This window comes from Stegastes partitus, unplaced genomic scaffold (assembly GCF_000690725.1).
Source record: "Stegastes partitus isolate 25-593 unplaced genomic scaffold, Stegastes_partitus-1.0.2 Scaffold642, whole genome shotgun sequence".
NCBI classification, from domain to species: Eukaryota; Metazoa; Chordata; class Actinopteri; family Pomacentridae; genus Stegastes; species Stegastes partitus.
This window is the reverse complement of record NW_007578373.1, coordinates 192,535-206,473: the sequence shown is the minus strand read 5'-3', so window position 1 is coordinate 206,473 and position 13,939 is coordinate 192,535. Positions and strand designations below refer to the sequence as shown.

Sequence of the window (13,939 nt, the reverse complement as noted above, 5' to 3'; positions counted from 1 at the left end):
GCCTCCTTAACTGGTTCCGTTTCTTCCGTAGGCTTTGCTTCTGTTGAGGCCGGAGGCTCTTCATCTACAACAACTGGTGCCAATTCTTCCGTTACTTCAGCTATCTTCGGTACCTCTAGAGTAGAGGCAGCTGCCATCAGAACTGCAACACAAAATCCAGCCATCTAAATGTCACTGATGCTCAAGTTATATTTTCCCACAGTTAGCTCACAAGTTGAGACGGCTAGCCAAGGTAACTTACTGGACAGATGGGAAACCCTTCTAGTGACAGGAGTTAATGCAAATCTTTGTGGTGAGGGTAACTACATGCAGGTGAAATGTTAACCCTCAGAGGTGGAAGACATAAAACAGAAAAAAAGTGCCACAGTAAAGGAGTTTTAGTCCCAAAGAACATAAATAAAATGCTGCCAACCAACAGAGTGCTTCCATACAAGTAAAGGAAAACTACAAAAAAAGGAAAACAAATCCACCAAAAATGTGGCAAGAATCGAATAAATGCAAGGACAATAACAGAGCACATACAGGTAAGTATATCAAAAATCCCATGGTATATAGTGGCTAATAATATATACATATATTTTAACATTTTTGATTTAAAAAAAGGTTTATTATTTAATATGACTGGTAACCAAACTATTTACTGAAAAAATAGTGACAGCTGAAAATTAAACTTGTCTGTTCTCCACAGGACAAATTACTGCTGATATGCAGATTCTCCAGTTACCTCTACAGAATCTTTTAGAATACACATGGAACATAACGCAAGAACAGAAGGTTGTTTGTGGATGAGTGCAGAAGTCCCAGTGCTTGTGCCTGATGCAGTGTAGCAGAGAAAGAGCTGGGGTGGAGAAAGCAGTGAGAAGAAAATGCAGTGGAGAGCTGAGGGAAAGTTCACCGGAGACTAATAAATACATGTGAGGAGGCAAAGCAAGGATTTTCTACTCTGTGTAGAAAATGCATTTGTGAAGAAAAAAAACAAGAAGCTGAAAAGCTAAACTGGAATGGATTGCTAGAAACGCAGTGACTCACAAGTTCCAGTAAAAATGACTAATTACTAAATTCAAAGACCAATTCAGACAAATTAAAGACGGCAGTAAACCTTTCTGGTTTGACAAAAGCTTTATTGTATGGCTCGATGAATTACTGTAAACTGTTAACAGTGCTCATTACCCAGTTATAAGCAAAATAAAAATATGATCACGGTGGTGACGGTAAGCTGAAGATTGATGTTATTTTGGTGTTTTTTTTTTTTACAATTCTCTGACCTTCTGGTTTCTCTGACAATTTCACTTTACACTTGAGGAAAAGAACACACTGCAACAGTTACAGAGTTTGTACATTTGGTCTTGCTGTAAGATATACACAACTGTATGACAGTTTAAGGATCAACAGGGTCTACCTGCTCTGTGATACCTGCCAAAGCATTACAACATTACAGAGGTTTATAGCAAAGGAATACAATGTTTTGTCAAATCTCAAAATAGCACTAGGGGTACCAATAATATGACAGCATTTGTCCTTGCTTGTTATTTAGTTGGGGGTGGTTGGTGGAGCCTGACGTAAGGGTTGGGGTGACCTCAGAGGGGAATGACCAGCCATGTTAACGGGTGTAATTAGAGTCAATCTGCATGGTTGTATTCAGAGTGATCACATTTATTTCACGCATAACTGCAAATAAGCGTCACATAAAGAGCTCACTGCCACTGTGGAAATGTCTCACTGTGGCGTGCAGCTGCAAATCAGAGGATCTGCCAGCTGTTCACTTCTCTCGGCCGTGTGAGAATCAGAGCAAATGTAGACGTCATATTGTGGTCTGCGCTGCACATTAGGAAAATCTCAAGTCATTTTTACGTGAAGAAACAAACACATAGTGCTGCTGCCCTTTTATACCCAATAAATACACGAGCAAATATACATTTTTAGGAAGATAGAAGAGAATATTGAATAAAAGAGGTGAACCCAGGCACCTGAGGAGAAGCAGCTAGCCTCTAGTGGTTCTAAAGACAGTGACTGTAGTTTAGTGGTTTTATTGTCCCCACTGTTGTGAGGGAGGAAAGACCTGCTGTCAGGGGCTCTTTAAAGTGGTTTAGAGATGTTCCAGTGTGTCTAGTAGTGTGTGCGTGTCCCTGCAGTGAATGTGTGGTAACTCAAGCCTCAGAGGCAGCTGCCTCCTCCTCAGATGAAGAAGTCGTACCATTGCTTTCAGGCTCCTCAGCAGCAACAGTGGCTGGCTCTGCCACCGCCGTGGCAGCTTCCTCCACAGCTTCAGCCACTTGGGCTACTTCTTCCGCCACCGTCTCCACTTCCTGCGCAGCCTCGGCGACGACTTCAGCAGCCTCTTCGACGACTTCAGCAGCCTCGGCGACCACCTCGGCCACCGCCTCTACTACAGTCTCTGCCTCACCGCCGGCGGCCTCTTCTTCCTCAGCCTCTCCACCGGCTTCCTCAGCTGCTGCTGCCTCCTCCTCCTCTCCTCCTGGAACACAAGGACCAAAACAAGGATGAAGAGCAGCAACAGCACATGTTTCAGTGCTCAGGTTGAGGATTGAGTGTGTGTCCACAGATATCAGTAGTCTGGAAAGCTGCGTTACTCTTTTAAAATGTGAGAACCTTATAAACTAATACTCTAATATAAAAGCAGCATTAGACAAGGTTATTAAATTATTGGTAGCTGTGTTTCCATCGAGGCTTCTTACAACTATGATAAAGAGTAAATTGTTTTGCAATAACTGCACATATTCTTTATGTACATTCAAATATAACAGGGCTGCCACTGTTCATTGCACATCTACATGACCATGACAACATAGGGACAGCAGAATTAGCATCTAATGAGTAACGGCCTTTCTGAATCCAGCATACTGGTCACCAATATATTTGATCTCGCTGATGTGCAGTGATTGTCATAAATACAGCTCCACAGCTTGAGGTAGTCAAAAACACGGTTACTAATCTATGCCATGATCTGTCCTCTTATAAAAGTATTTATTCTCTAAGAACAACAAAAGCAGGGCAGTGCTGACGTGTGTTAAATCGATCATTTTGACTATATTTTATATCAGCTGCATTCAGCTGAGATGGGTGGAAACACAGCTACCGACAGCTTACGTTGTTCTGCATATTGTTTGCGGCCCAACACATGCCACTCCCAACCTTACCACTGCCCCGTCTGGAAAACGCCCGGAGGCAACACATTCACTACACAAACTCACTGCATGCAAACTCAAAGACAGGGAGGAGGACGACGACAGGGAAGGGAGGGGAAGAGGAAAGGGGAAGGAGGGGAGTGCAGGGTTCAGGTGCAGGGTAGAAGGGGTGAAGTTGAATCTTTGTTCTTACCATCCAATTAACAAGCTATGAATTATCTGGAACTCTGAAAGTGAGTCCGAACAGTGAGACAGACACAGACAGCCTAGGTTGTGCGTCTTCTTTAATCTTTAACTTGTCCCTCAAACAGTCACTCTACATTTTGACCAGAAACAAAAATACACCAAGCTGCAGGAGACAGGCCCAGAAATCTACTCGGACTTGGGAGTTTAACCCTTGAGCACTGACTAGTCTGAGTGACGTTAGCCTCCATATCCTCATGTTGGCATTTCATTAGTGATGAGCTGAATGCTGACACTTCAGCGAACACCACGGCTCTGTTGAGCTACAACAGGAGGACCCATGCATTTCTGTTTGAGAGGTTTACCTTAACAACACCCTAAACGTAACAAAACAGTCTATATGTTTGTGTTACAGCCTCCAGATGGAATCATTTCTGAGAAATGCTTTTCTGTCCAGCCAGTGTGGGAATGCAGACGACTGCATGTCGCCAACAACAGCGACGCTCTCACTGCTACAGAAGACAACAGTGAGATGCCAACATTCAGAAACCAGAGCTGCTGGATAATATTGATGGAATACTATCACTCAAAATAGTGCATGCTAATGTGTTAGCATGGATGACTTTGCTGTGTCCATTAAGCAGAATAACGGGCAGATTTCCCCACAAAAACAGAGCAGTAACATTCACATCGAAGTGCTGTAAACAATAATGTCGTCTTCTGTCAAAATCAATGTGTCCATTTATCTTCTCCGTGGATGTAAACAGTAAAAGAATAAAACAAAAAGACCGAGATCCTTGACAGTATTGTCCGGAGGTTTAAGGCTGAGTAGAGGAGGAAAGGAGGAGAGGGGTTTTGTTTTCCTGTTCAGATCCAAAGAGTCCAGTTCTAGGACGAATATCCATGCGGCCACAGAGGACCTTAGCTTTAGCATTACACTGAAAAGAGTAAAGACACAGAGAGTTAGAGAAATAGGAAGAAGAAGAAATCTTACTCTGTAAAAATAATTAAAAAGCCACAATTCATGAACACAGTGATGTTAGCGTTAGTCTAAATTCAACCACAGAGGCTAAGTGTGTGTGTGTGTGTGTGTGTGTGAAATGGAAATGGGCTGCTAGAGAGAGACACTGGTGATGTCCACGTCAAGTGTTAAAGTCACCAGGTTGTCTCACTGGAAGGAGAGATGCCTTTAAATGATTTACTGTGTGTATAAAAAGCTCTCAGCTCCCTCGGTAGCCTTTTAACTGCTTCCAACATTGAATCATGGGATTTTAGTGGTTTTTGTTTTGACAAAAAAAAAAAAAAAATCAGAGAAATTGACTCTTTCGTGCCAAAGTACAAAGAATTCTACAAAGTAATGTCAATAGTTTTTGTTTTTTTTTCCTTTTAAAGGTGCTCGAAGCCGCACAACAGTGAAATGAAGATCATCTGAGTGCAGTGAATGTATCTGGAAGGTCCAGTCACTGGTGAGAGAACTACAACAGAAACCTCTGAGCAACTCTGACAAAAGATGATTGAAAAACACAAGTCAGGGGAAGGAGACAAGAACATTTCACTGAACATCCCCCAGAGAGCAGCTAAATCAGTCCGTAAGAAATGGAAGGACTATGGTCGCACTCAAAAACTAAAGGACTGCAAGAAAGAGACTCATAGGGGAGGCCACCGAGACTCCTCTGACTCCTCTGAAGGAGGTTTCAGCAGCTGAGATGATAACGACTGTGTATAAGACAACCTGGAGAGTAAAAATCTCAATCTCAGTTTGCCAAAAAGGCATGTGGGAGACTCTGAAGTTTCCCAGAAGAAGAATCGCTGGTCTGTGGAGGCCAAAACTGACCTTTATAGACAATGACCAGTCGCACACAGCCAACGCTACTCTGAAAAGGTTTGAAGACAACAAAATGAATCTAAAGGTGGCTAAAGGTGCATCTATAAAATAGTGACCTGAAGGGGGAATACTTATGCAATCACTTTCAAGCTGATGGACATTACTTTGTAGAAATCCGTTTTCACTTCGACGTTAAAAAGTAAAACTCGGAGGGCAGCGGAGACACTTTTTATAAGCACTGTATGTTCAGAATAAAATGTATGGCTTCTTCTTTGAAGGCAAAGAGCTGGTTTGTTTTGGAATGAGGAACACAGTGAAGAGTGAGAGGGAGAGAAGACAAGGATGGAGTGGTATCAAAGGAGGGGACTGGTTGGGTCACCGTGCATTTTAACCAGGAGTGTAAAACCTGGTGAGGTTAGGCTCAGGTCAGCATAGGACAGAGTTAATCCCAGGTCTATAAAAACTAGGACTCTTTTTTTACCTGTATGTACATATGGTACTAATGTAAACACCTTGATATCATCCTAATAGCGGCCATTGGCACTGAATCTCATGTGGAAAAGCTAGACAGGGATGCATCACTGAAGCTGTCTGTTGATGCTGAGCAGTGCTTTGTAACATCATCCAGAATGAGGTGAGACAGCTTACCGTTCCTCATCTCTTCATCAAAATCAGGCCCCACTTAATCAACAGACCTCGATAAAAGCCAGACAACACTGCTGACAGTGGACATGACTGCATATGTATGAAGGCCTCCATTAATCGCCCGTCTGTTCTGTTACACTCTGAGGATTTCTTCGTGACGACTTGTTAATCCGTTTTTGTTCACTTTCATATGTTTGCCTGATCCTGTCCAAGCATGAATGCAAACGTTGTGTTAAAGCAGCGAAGCTTTACTCAGTGACGCTCCAGGCTTCCTCATCATTAATCCTTTGTTCAGAATCGCGCTAAGAGCTTAAATCTTAAGCAAATACTTCATATAACTATTTACCGTTAACATCTAATAAACTATTTACCCTCTTAGTTTTGCATTTTATCACAAGTACAGTTGTGAACAAAAGTCCACATAGACTCATAAAGACCATGTAAATAACAGAAATCGTTTTATGTGATGGAATCATTCAAACACGCGTCTGTCTGTCTGTATATATATATATATATATACTTGTATATATAATGTTGGTGATATAGAAATGATTATGAACATGACTGACTACAGCTGCTGACTTTTTATTTCAACTGGGCCCATTGGACACATTCAAACAGCCACAAACACTCCAGTGGGAAAGTATGAGGAGCTCAGCACAGAAGTGCAGTCAATGGTTTAAACAAGTCAGAAAAGTCTGTTAGAGCCATTTCAAAGCAGCTACAGATCCCTAAATCAACTGTGCAAACAATTACATCAGATCATGAAGAAAACACAAACTATCACCTGCTGCTGAGAGACAAGTGGTCAGGATGGTCGAGAGTCAACCGAGAATCACTAAAAAGCAGGTGTGCAATTAACTAGGAAGCTGCTGGAACAGTGTCCATAGTCGAGCATGTTTTAGTTTGACATGGACATGCAAGAAGGAAGTTCTTCCTCTTGAAGCAGCACCTTAAGGGTCGACTGACGTTTGCTGCTGATCACATTGACACAGAAAAGGCCTTCTGGAGGGAAGTTCTGTGGTCAGATGAAACACAAACTGAGCTGAACAGAAATGTGTTTACAGTAGAGAAGACGAGGCCTCTGACACCAAGATCACCGAACCTACTGTCAAGCATGGTGGTGGCAGCATCATGCTCTGGGGCTGCTTTGGTACCAGTTGAACTGGTGCTTTACACAATGTAAACGGAATAATGAAGAATGAGGATTACCTCTGTAGTCTTCATGAAAACCTAAAATCATCAGCCAGAAGGTTGGGTCTTGGACACAGTTGGGTGTTCCAGCAAGACAATGACTCCAAACTCTGGTAACATCAGGCTACAATTCAGGTTTTCAACTGGCCTTCCCAAAGTCCCGACTCAGACCTTGTTTAGAACGCCGTGGACTGAAGTCTGTCTCAGAAAGCAACAATTCAGTCAAACTCCACCAGTTGAGTCTGGAGGAGTGGTCAAAGGTCCAACCAGAAGTTTGCCAGAAGCTTGTGGATGGCTACCAAAAGCACCTAACCGAGGTGACAATGGCAAAGAGACATTTAACCAGCTTTATTTGATGTATGTACATTTTTCAAGAAAAACCATTAAAGAACCAAAATGCATGTTTGTTTTTGTGACAAAGACACGCGATTGAATTATTCCATCACAGAAAATGAAGAGTTAGAGAAATCATTGCCATTAGATTTATGGTCTTGTCAAAGTGTATCTAAGCGCTTCTTCATAATTGGTCGTCAGCTTTTATAGCTCACTTGTATGACTGCGATTGCCACTGATGGATCCACTTGCTACTGCAGTCACCTGATTTCCCCTTGAGGAACTGATAATGCGTAAACCATTTCCCACTGTTGGATGTCTGATCTTGAAACAACGACTGGTGAAATTAAACGGTGATTAACGTGATCGTGGCAATTTCTCACAGCGAATTCTTTAATCAGGATAGTGACAATATTAGAAGCACAATCAGGCCCATGCTGACATTTCTTTCTTCAGTGAGCATTCAGAGTTCTCAGGCGGTGATAATGAATGACAGCAGCGTAAGTGTGATCAGACAACTCACCCTCTTCTTCATCCTTGCCTGCAAGCAAACAGAAACATCAGCATTAGGGGTCGCACAGAAACCAGTCTGAACAACTTCTAAGCCATCAGCAGTTTCTCTGTTCAGCTACGACTGAAAGAATCCAGAAAAGCTGACGTATACATTACATTCACTGTTTAAGGGTTTAAAATGTTCAGTTGATGACCAGTCAAGAAAATAATCTTTTTATGCACGTGTCAGTGTATTTCTTCTTATTCCACATGCCGGTCATAGTTGTGCATATTCACCAAGAATAACTGTAAAACAGAGACTTCATTTAAAAATTATTATTGATAAAACATGACTAACCACACACAGGGTTCATCCTCTACCCAGCATCAATGTACAGAGTTCATTCAACTGTGTAATATAAAAAATAATAATAAAACATTACCCTGTGATTGGTCAAAGATTCATTAAACACGTTGAATTATGATTAATTAAGATGTTTCAATACTACATGACTAGTTAAAATGGCTCATCTTGATGCCAGCATTAAGCCCGATTCTGTACGAGTCAAACAGTTCACATAACACAGATTTATCTCCTTGTGCTGCTGCTGCTGTCGGTACACTGCTCAGGCTCGTCTGTGAGACTGGATCAAATACATTAACCTCCTCAGTTTAGCTAACCAGAACAAATAAACAGCCAACTGTCGAGCAGAACACATACAGAAGTGTGTGTTAGGTCAGAGGACGTTTGTGTTTAGTGGGGAGAAGTGTGAATGTTGGGAAGGAAATCGTGAATAAAACTTTCTAGAAATATTGAACAGACTGAGTCATGTACTAATGGAAGCATTTTACCAGCAATCTGCCAACATTGATTTGCTCCAAGACGTTGCGTTTTTCCATTATTGTCAAACTGCCTTTTTTGTTTTTGTGCAAATAATCAGAAATGGAACATCATATGGGGCAGGAACACAGTTAAATGGCATTCTCCACATTGGGCAGAATTTTGCTCATATATATATATATATATATATACATATATATATGTGTGTGTGTGAGTAAACATGTCTGTAAATGTTGTTTTATCCTGACACTGAGGTTGGCAGACACCTGACTGACCACCACATAATACCAACTTCTCATCAGCGAACAGCCTTTCAGTGTTTCTGTGGTTCCAACAAACCCAACAGAGTGACACGTCTTCTCCAGCTGCTCGCTTCCCATCAGCTTTTCCTGTTACACTTCTATTCATGCTTGATTCATAACTTTAGCGAATAAACTTACTTGCATTAAATCAGAACCTCCCAGTTTTGGATCAAGTAGCTGCAGCAGTTTTGTCATCGTGTCAGTGGACAAACTCTTATTGCAAAATTCAAGAAGTAGCACATTTCTTCCCTGTGTTATTTATTACTGAATTGTCATTTACATTAGGATAATACATCACTCTATTATGCCTCTGTTTTTTTCAATATTTTCTTAATTGGTGAACTGTTGGAAACAATAGCTGGAAAACATTACAATTTAGTAGAAGCTGCAACGGTTACTGCAACGACTGAGAAACTAGAACCTGAAAAGTTTTGACATTTTAACTTGTGAAGCTTGTTGTTGAATAATTTTCTGCACATTTCTTTCGACTATCCGATCAACCAGTGGAGTCTGCCTCTTTCATGTACGTGAGAATTCATCAGAACAGTTTAATACAAGTTGGATCTTTTCTCAAAATAATGTATTTGAGAACAGATATCATATTTTCTGAAGTTTTTGTCTAAAACATTGTTTAAAAAAAAATACAAAGGCAGGACAGCAGGCACTCAGGTTGTGTGTATGTGTGTGTGTGTGTGTGTGTGTGTGTGTGTGTGTGTGTGTGTTTGTGTTTAAGCTACTGAGACAGCAGGACGGTCACTCGACCAACAGCAGACTGAACTGGATAGCTTTGCTTAGTCGCCGCATTTGTGCAACGCGTCAGTGGCGTTTCCTGAATGCTGCAGTAAGCAGGGGATCATCTGGGACTGTCCCACAATCCTTTGCTTGGCGTGACTCAACTGTTTTTTTTTTTTGCCTAACAGTGCAGCACGGACACTTTTTGGCTAAAAGGGGGTTAAAAGAAACCAAAAAAACTATACATAGAGACACATTTTTGGTTGCTGTCCTAATAATCAACCTTTAAACGGTGTGTCATCGTAATTAAAAGCGCACTCAAATCTTTTAGCATTCAGCATTTACTGCCGTCAGTCACCAGGATCATTCAGAGGAACCTGAAGAAGACGTCGCCGTGTGCTTTCATTTGTTTGACTTGTTTATTAAACCCCATTTCAGCACCAGGAGCTGTCCACACAATGACCGTGTAAATAAACAACCTCACACATTGTGCACAACCAGCCTCAGGATACTGATCAGCATCTGCAGCACCAGTAAGATCAGGCATGATGTCTACCCTTATAGGAGCTGGTGGAAATGCGTCTCTACTCAGTCACTGATAGCACGCTTTAAAACGTTGTACTTGTACACCTATAAACTCTTGGGAAGGTTTTATCCAAATCCCATCCAGTCGAAAGCAAAAATTCAAAGACTCATTTGAGCTGTGACAATCTTCACAAGCTGTAGCTAGCCTAAAAAAAACTTAATTAAAACCAGATGAAAAGCTAATATGTTAAATATAAATGACAAATGTGTGTCTGCCTTCTATCGGTTCCATGAGCAGAACACTCAAAGCATGCAGAGCTATAAAGCTGATCAACTTTGTGATCTCTGTAATATGCATGCAGGTTTAACTGGATGAATCTTTCTACGGAGGTTGACATTACATGATAAGCTACGTCACTTCACAAGCACTCACAGACATTAGCTTTCAGCACAATAACCAGTGAGGCAGTGGGAGGGATCTCGTCTGATCATCACTCGTTTATTTACAATAAATTAGGTGAGACATGAAGGGACGCATGAGGAAGACTTACTCTTAGGTGGCCAGGGTTTAGGTACCCACTCTGTCGTTGGTCTGGCCTTGATCTCTGCAATGCGCTCATTATACCTGGTATGGTCGGACACCACAGTGTTGTATGCCTGTGGAGGAAGCAAACAGTCCGAGTGTGATTTTTCTGCTTCGCTCCGACTCCTGAAAATAACAAATTCCCCTTTTTCCGCAGGTCAAGGTTAGCTCATATATTAGACGTGGACAGTCGGAGCCTTTCCTGAGAACATGTCGACTACACTTAGAGTAAATTAGCATCAACAGATGTGTGGAGGCTAACATGAAACAACACGACAACTTACATATGTCACAGAGCCGACCAGGGCTCCACCACACAGCAGGGCGTACACGATGTTCTCTCCAGATCCACCAGGAGTCGATGACATCAGCCGCCGCTGGACAACTGCAAAAGGTTCAAAAAAGGTCACGTTAGATCTTTCTCTGTGATTTTTCCTTAACAGAAGCTTTATTTTATGCTCTCAATAGGGTTTGAATGATTAATAGCTATCAAAATGAAATCTGAAACAATGCGATTTGCAAATCGCCAAGGCTGCAATTTAGGATGCATGTTTTGCAGGGCATCTGACTGTCAGGCATTTAAACTGTCGGGTTTGACAAGTACGTGCCATTCCCCTTGTGTGACAGTCACATTTAAGAAATAAAACAAAAATAGAAAGAAAGCGAGAGGGAGAGACTCTAGGGTTTGATTGGTTATAACACTGTAAAGTCTTGGTCTTAGTTCCTGAGATCACTTAGAATTTGCCACCATCTCAAAAAAAACAACTGAAGAGAAAAGCTAGAACGTAGCCTACGGTGCTCCACTGACTCATCTGATTGGATTTAGATTGAAAGAAACAAGCTTGTCAACACTTGTTTTGGCACTTACACGGTGCTGCTTTACACTCTTCATGTTTGGCTTCTTACGCCACATGCTTTAAATGTGTATCAGTGGGAGGATTATTTAATGTAATTAGTCCAAAGAAATTTTGTTGGCTTTGTTTTAGTTTGACTCAGCATTTTCATTCCCTGATGGAACATTTTTCAGATCCAGACAAAATAAGTTTGGTTTACGACAAGGAAACTTGGATCAGAGCCAGCACATCAGCTTTCACCGGAGACAAAGACTCACGCCTCAAACAAGCATAAAGCTGAGCTGACCAGCATCCACAAATAGGCAGTGCAGTGAATGTAAACCGTAAGAACATTTATGGAATACATGAACTCAAGGATTACAACTAAATACGACACTGAATAAACCGAGAGAATAAGAGGATGCGCTCTCTGACGAAGCGTTTCCTGCACAGTGCAACCCTCAAGTGATTCTAGACAAAAGAAAAACAAAAACGGGATATGTTTTGTCCATCGCAGGTTCATTCACTCAAGCAGTAGATATATTTTTGTTTGTCAAATGGTCAGAAATAAAATCTGCACAAGGACTGATGATTCTTACTGTCGTGTGTCCTGACAGGCTGATGTCAGTCAGCCTCACATTTGATGAACACTGAGCATTTTGTGACCGTTTCAGCTGTGGCCATGTCCTTTGTAATGCAAATCACTGTCAAGCTATGGACCAGTTGTTCTTGTAGAAGCCTGGTTCCATGTCCAGCGCTGAGGGTATTAAACTCCTCATATTCTCAGGAGCTAATCCTGAGCGCTGGCCTCTGACCTGACTCCCTGCCGCCCTGTTATTTATACCTGCTAATCGGCTCAAGTCTAAAAAGGCAGGAGCTGGAGTGGGTAAGGTGGTAAAAATTCATCATCAGTGGAGGGGGGCTGTGGTCAGGACGGCAGGATTAGAGCATGATACCCTCCTCTAGTTAAGTGGGACCACTGCCGTGGAGAAAGTCTTTGAAGGAAGACAGGAACACCTTGAGAGTGTTTCTAGACTTTTAGCAGCATAACAGAAGCTAACATTCACATTTTTCTGATATTTCATTTTCAAGCTCTGTCCCTTCCGTTCTGTGCAGCTCACATTATCACTGCTTTGACTCGTTCAGTCAGTGAAACCATTTGTCCAACACATGACCTCACCGTGGAGCCTGAAAAATGGCGTCATGACGCGTGAACGTGGACAAGCGCGCGCTCCTCAGAGCAACTGTGGATGTGCGGCGCGTGCCTCTGCTCTCTTTACATTTGACCACCGTCACACGCGCACACCACGTGACTGACAGCGGCAACCATGTTTCCACGCAACCGCAGGCGAGTGAAGGTCACATCCACATGCCAAAGTGCTGTGCATTCATTTAATTATAACAAAAAATGAATCAAAAGGAACCTTCCAAACATGGCAGCTGTCACCTGGTCTGGAAGAGTTCAACAGTTCCGCTGCTTTAAAAGTAACGCGTGTTTTATACAAGAGTGGAAACAAGCTGGCAGATGATAGATTAGATGTGCTGCTCAGCCGGAGGATGGATAAGATGTGCTGCCTGACTCTAACATTCCTCATGTACCAGCTGACTAGCTCATGTAAATATGAGGTTCAAAAATGCCCAACAAAATCCTTTCAGCCCAACTTCAGCCAAAAAAGCCGACTTGACCTTCACGGCAGCCATCGTCATCCAGCGTGGGGATGCATCTGTGCGGAGAAACTCACACGAGGACAGAGTGTACCATTCCACCGGCCGCCGCCACACGGCGAGGAGGCGGCGTCACGTTAAACCTGATCGGCTTCGTGTTGTGTGTTCGTGTCTTTTTCAGCTGGAGGATGACACTCACCGTCCTGGGGCAACCTGTAGGCTGCCCTCCGTGCCAGAGGCCCACACCTTTGCCAGGCCGCTCTGCAGGAAAACATCGCTGCTCTCCGTGGGGCTACGGTGAGAGTGCTGCGGCTTCAGAAAGCGCTGGATGAATGGCTGGTGTAGTCTGGGAGGAGAAGCGTGCGAGGAGGCGGAGAACAGACCTGCCCTCTGTTGCGCAATTATGTTGTGCAGTGCCTGCGGTATGAGGGGTGATTAGTGTCAAAGAGGACACGGGAAAGTGACACTGTATGAAGGGTGAGTCGTGCCATCCCGCAGCGAAAGATGAGACATACCCTGTATGAGGGGTGAGTAGTGCCCAGGTGAACCAGATGCTCCTTCCTTGTTGGTGCGAGTGCCAGTGCTTAGTTGGTTCAAATCTCACATCTCCTAAGAGCCTGTTTGCTTTTCCATTAGCAAG

General features: G+C 42.7%; 2 protein-coding genes across 3 annotated transcripts in view; both read right to left on the bottom strand.

Moving 5' to 3' along the window:
- Nucleotides 1-137, bottom strand: part of LOC103363224 (brain acid soluble protein 1-like) — a 3,293-nt gene extending 3,156 nt beyond the window's left edge. Inside the window, exon 1 of the mRNA XM_008289885.1 lies at nt 114-137. Within this exon, the coding sequence (XP_008288107.1) occupies nt 114-137 (24 nt within the window). The remainder of the gene's footprint in view (nt 1-113) is intronic.
- A 944-nt stretch (nt 138-1,081) lies between these two features.
- Nucleotides 1,082-13,804, bottom strand: mgarpa (mitochondria localized glutamic acid rich protein a). 2 transcript variants are annotated; one of them, XM_008289879.1, is made up of 5 exons: nt 13,499-13,804; nt 11,086-11,186; nt 10,770-10,875; nt 7,850-7,867; nt 1,082-2,476 (listed from the first exon to the last, which is right to left on the bottom strand). In XM_008289879.1, the coding sequence occupies exons 1-5, from the start codon at nt 13,572-13,574 to the stop codon at nt 2,148-2,150; spliced, it is 630 nt and encodes a 209-aa protein (XP_008288101.1). In that variant the 5' UTR covers nt 13,575-13,804; the 3' UTR covers nt 1,082-2,147. The 2 variants fall into 2 exon arrangements, with proteins under 2 accessions (XP_008288101.1, XP_008288102.1); XM_008289880.1 differs by lacking the exon at nt 1,082-2,476 and adding an exon at nt 3,413-4,267 and having other exon boundaries at nt 13,499-13,802.
- Between the last annotated feature and the right edge of the window lie 135 nt (nt 13,805-13,939).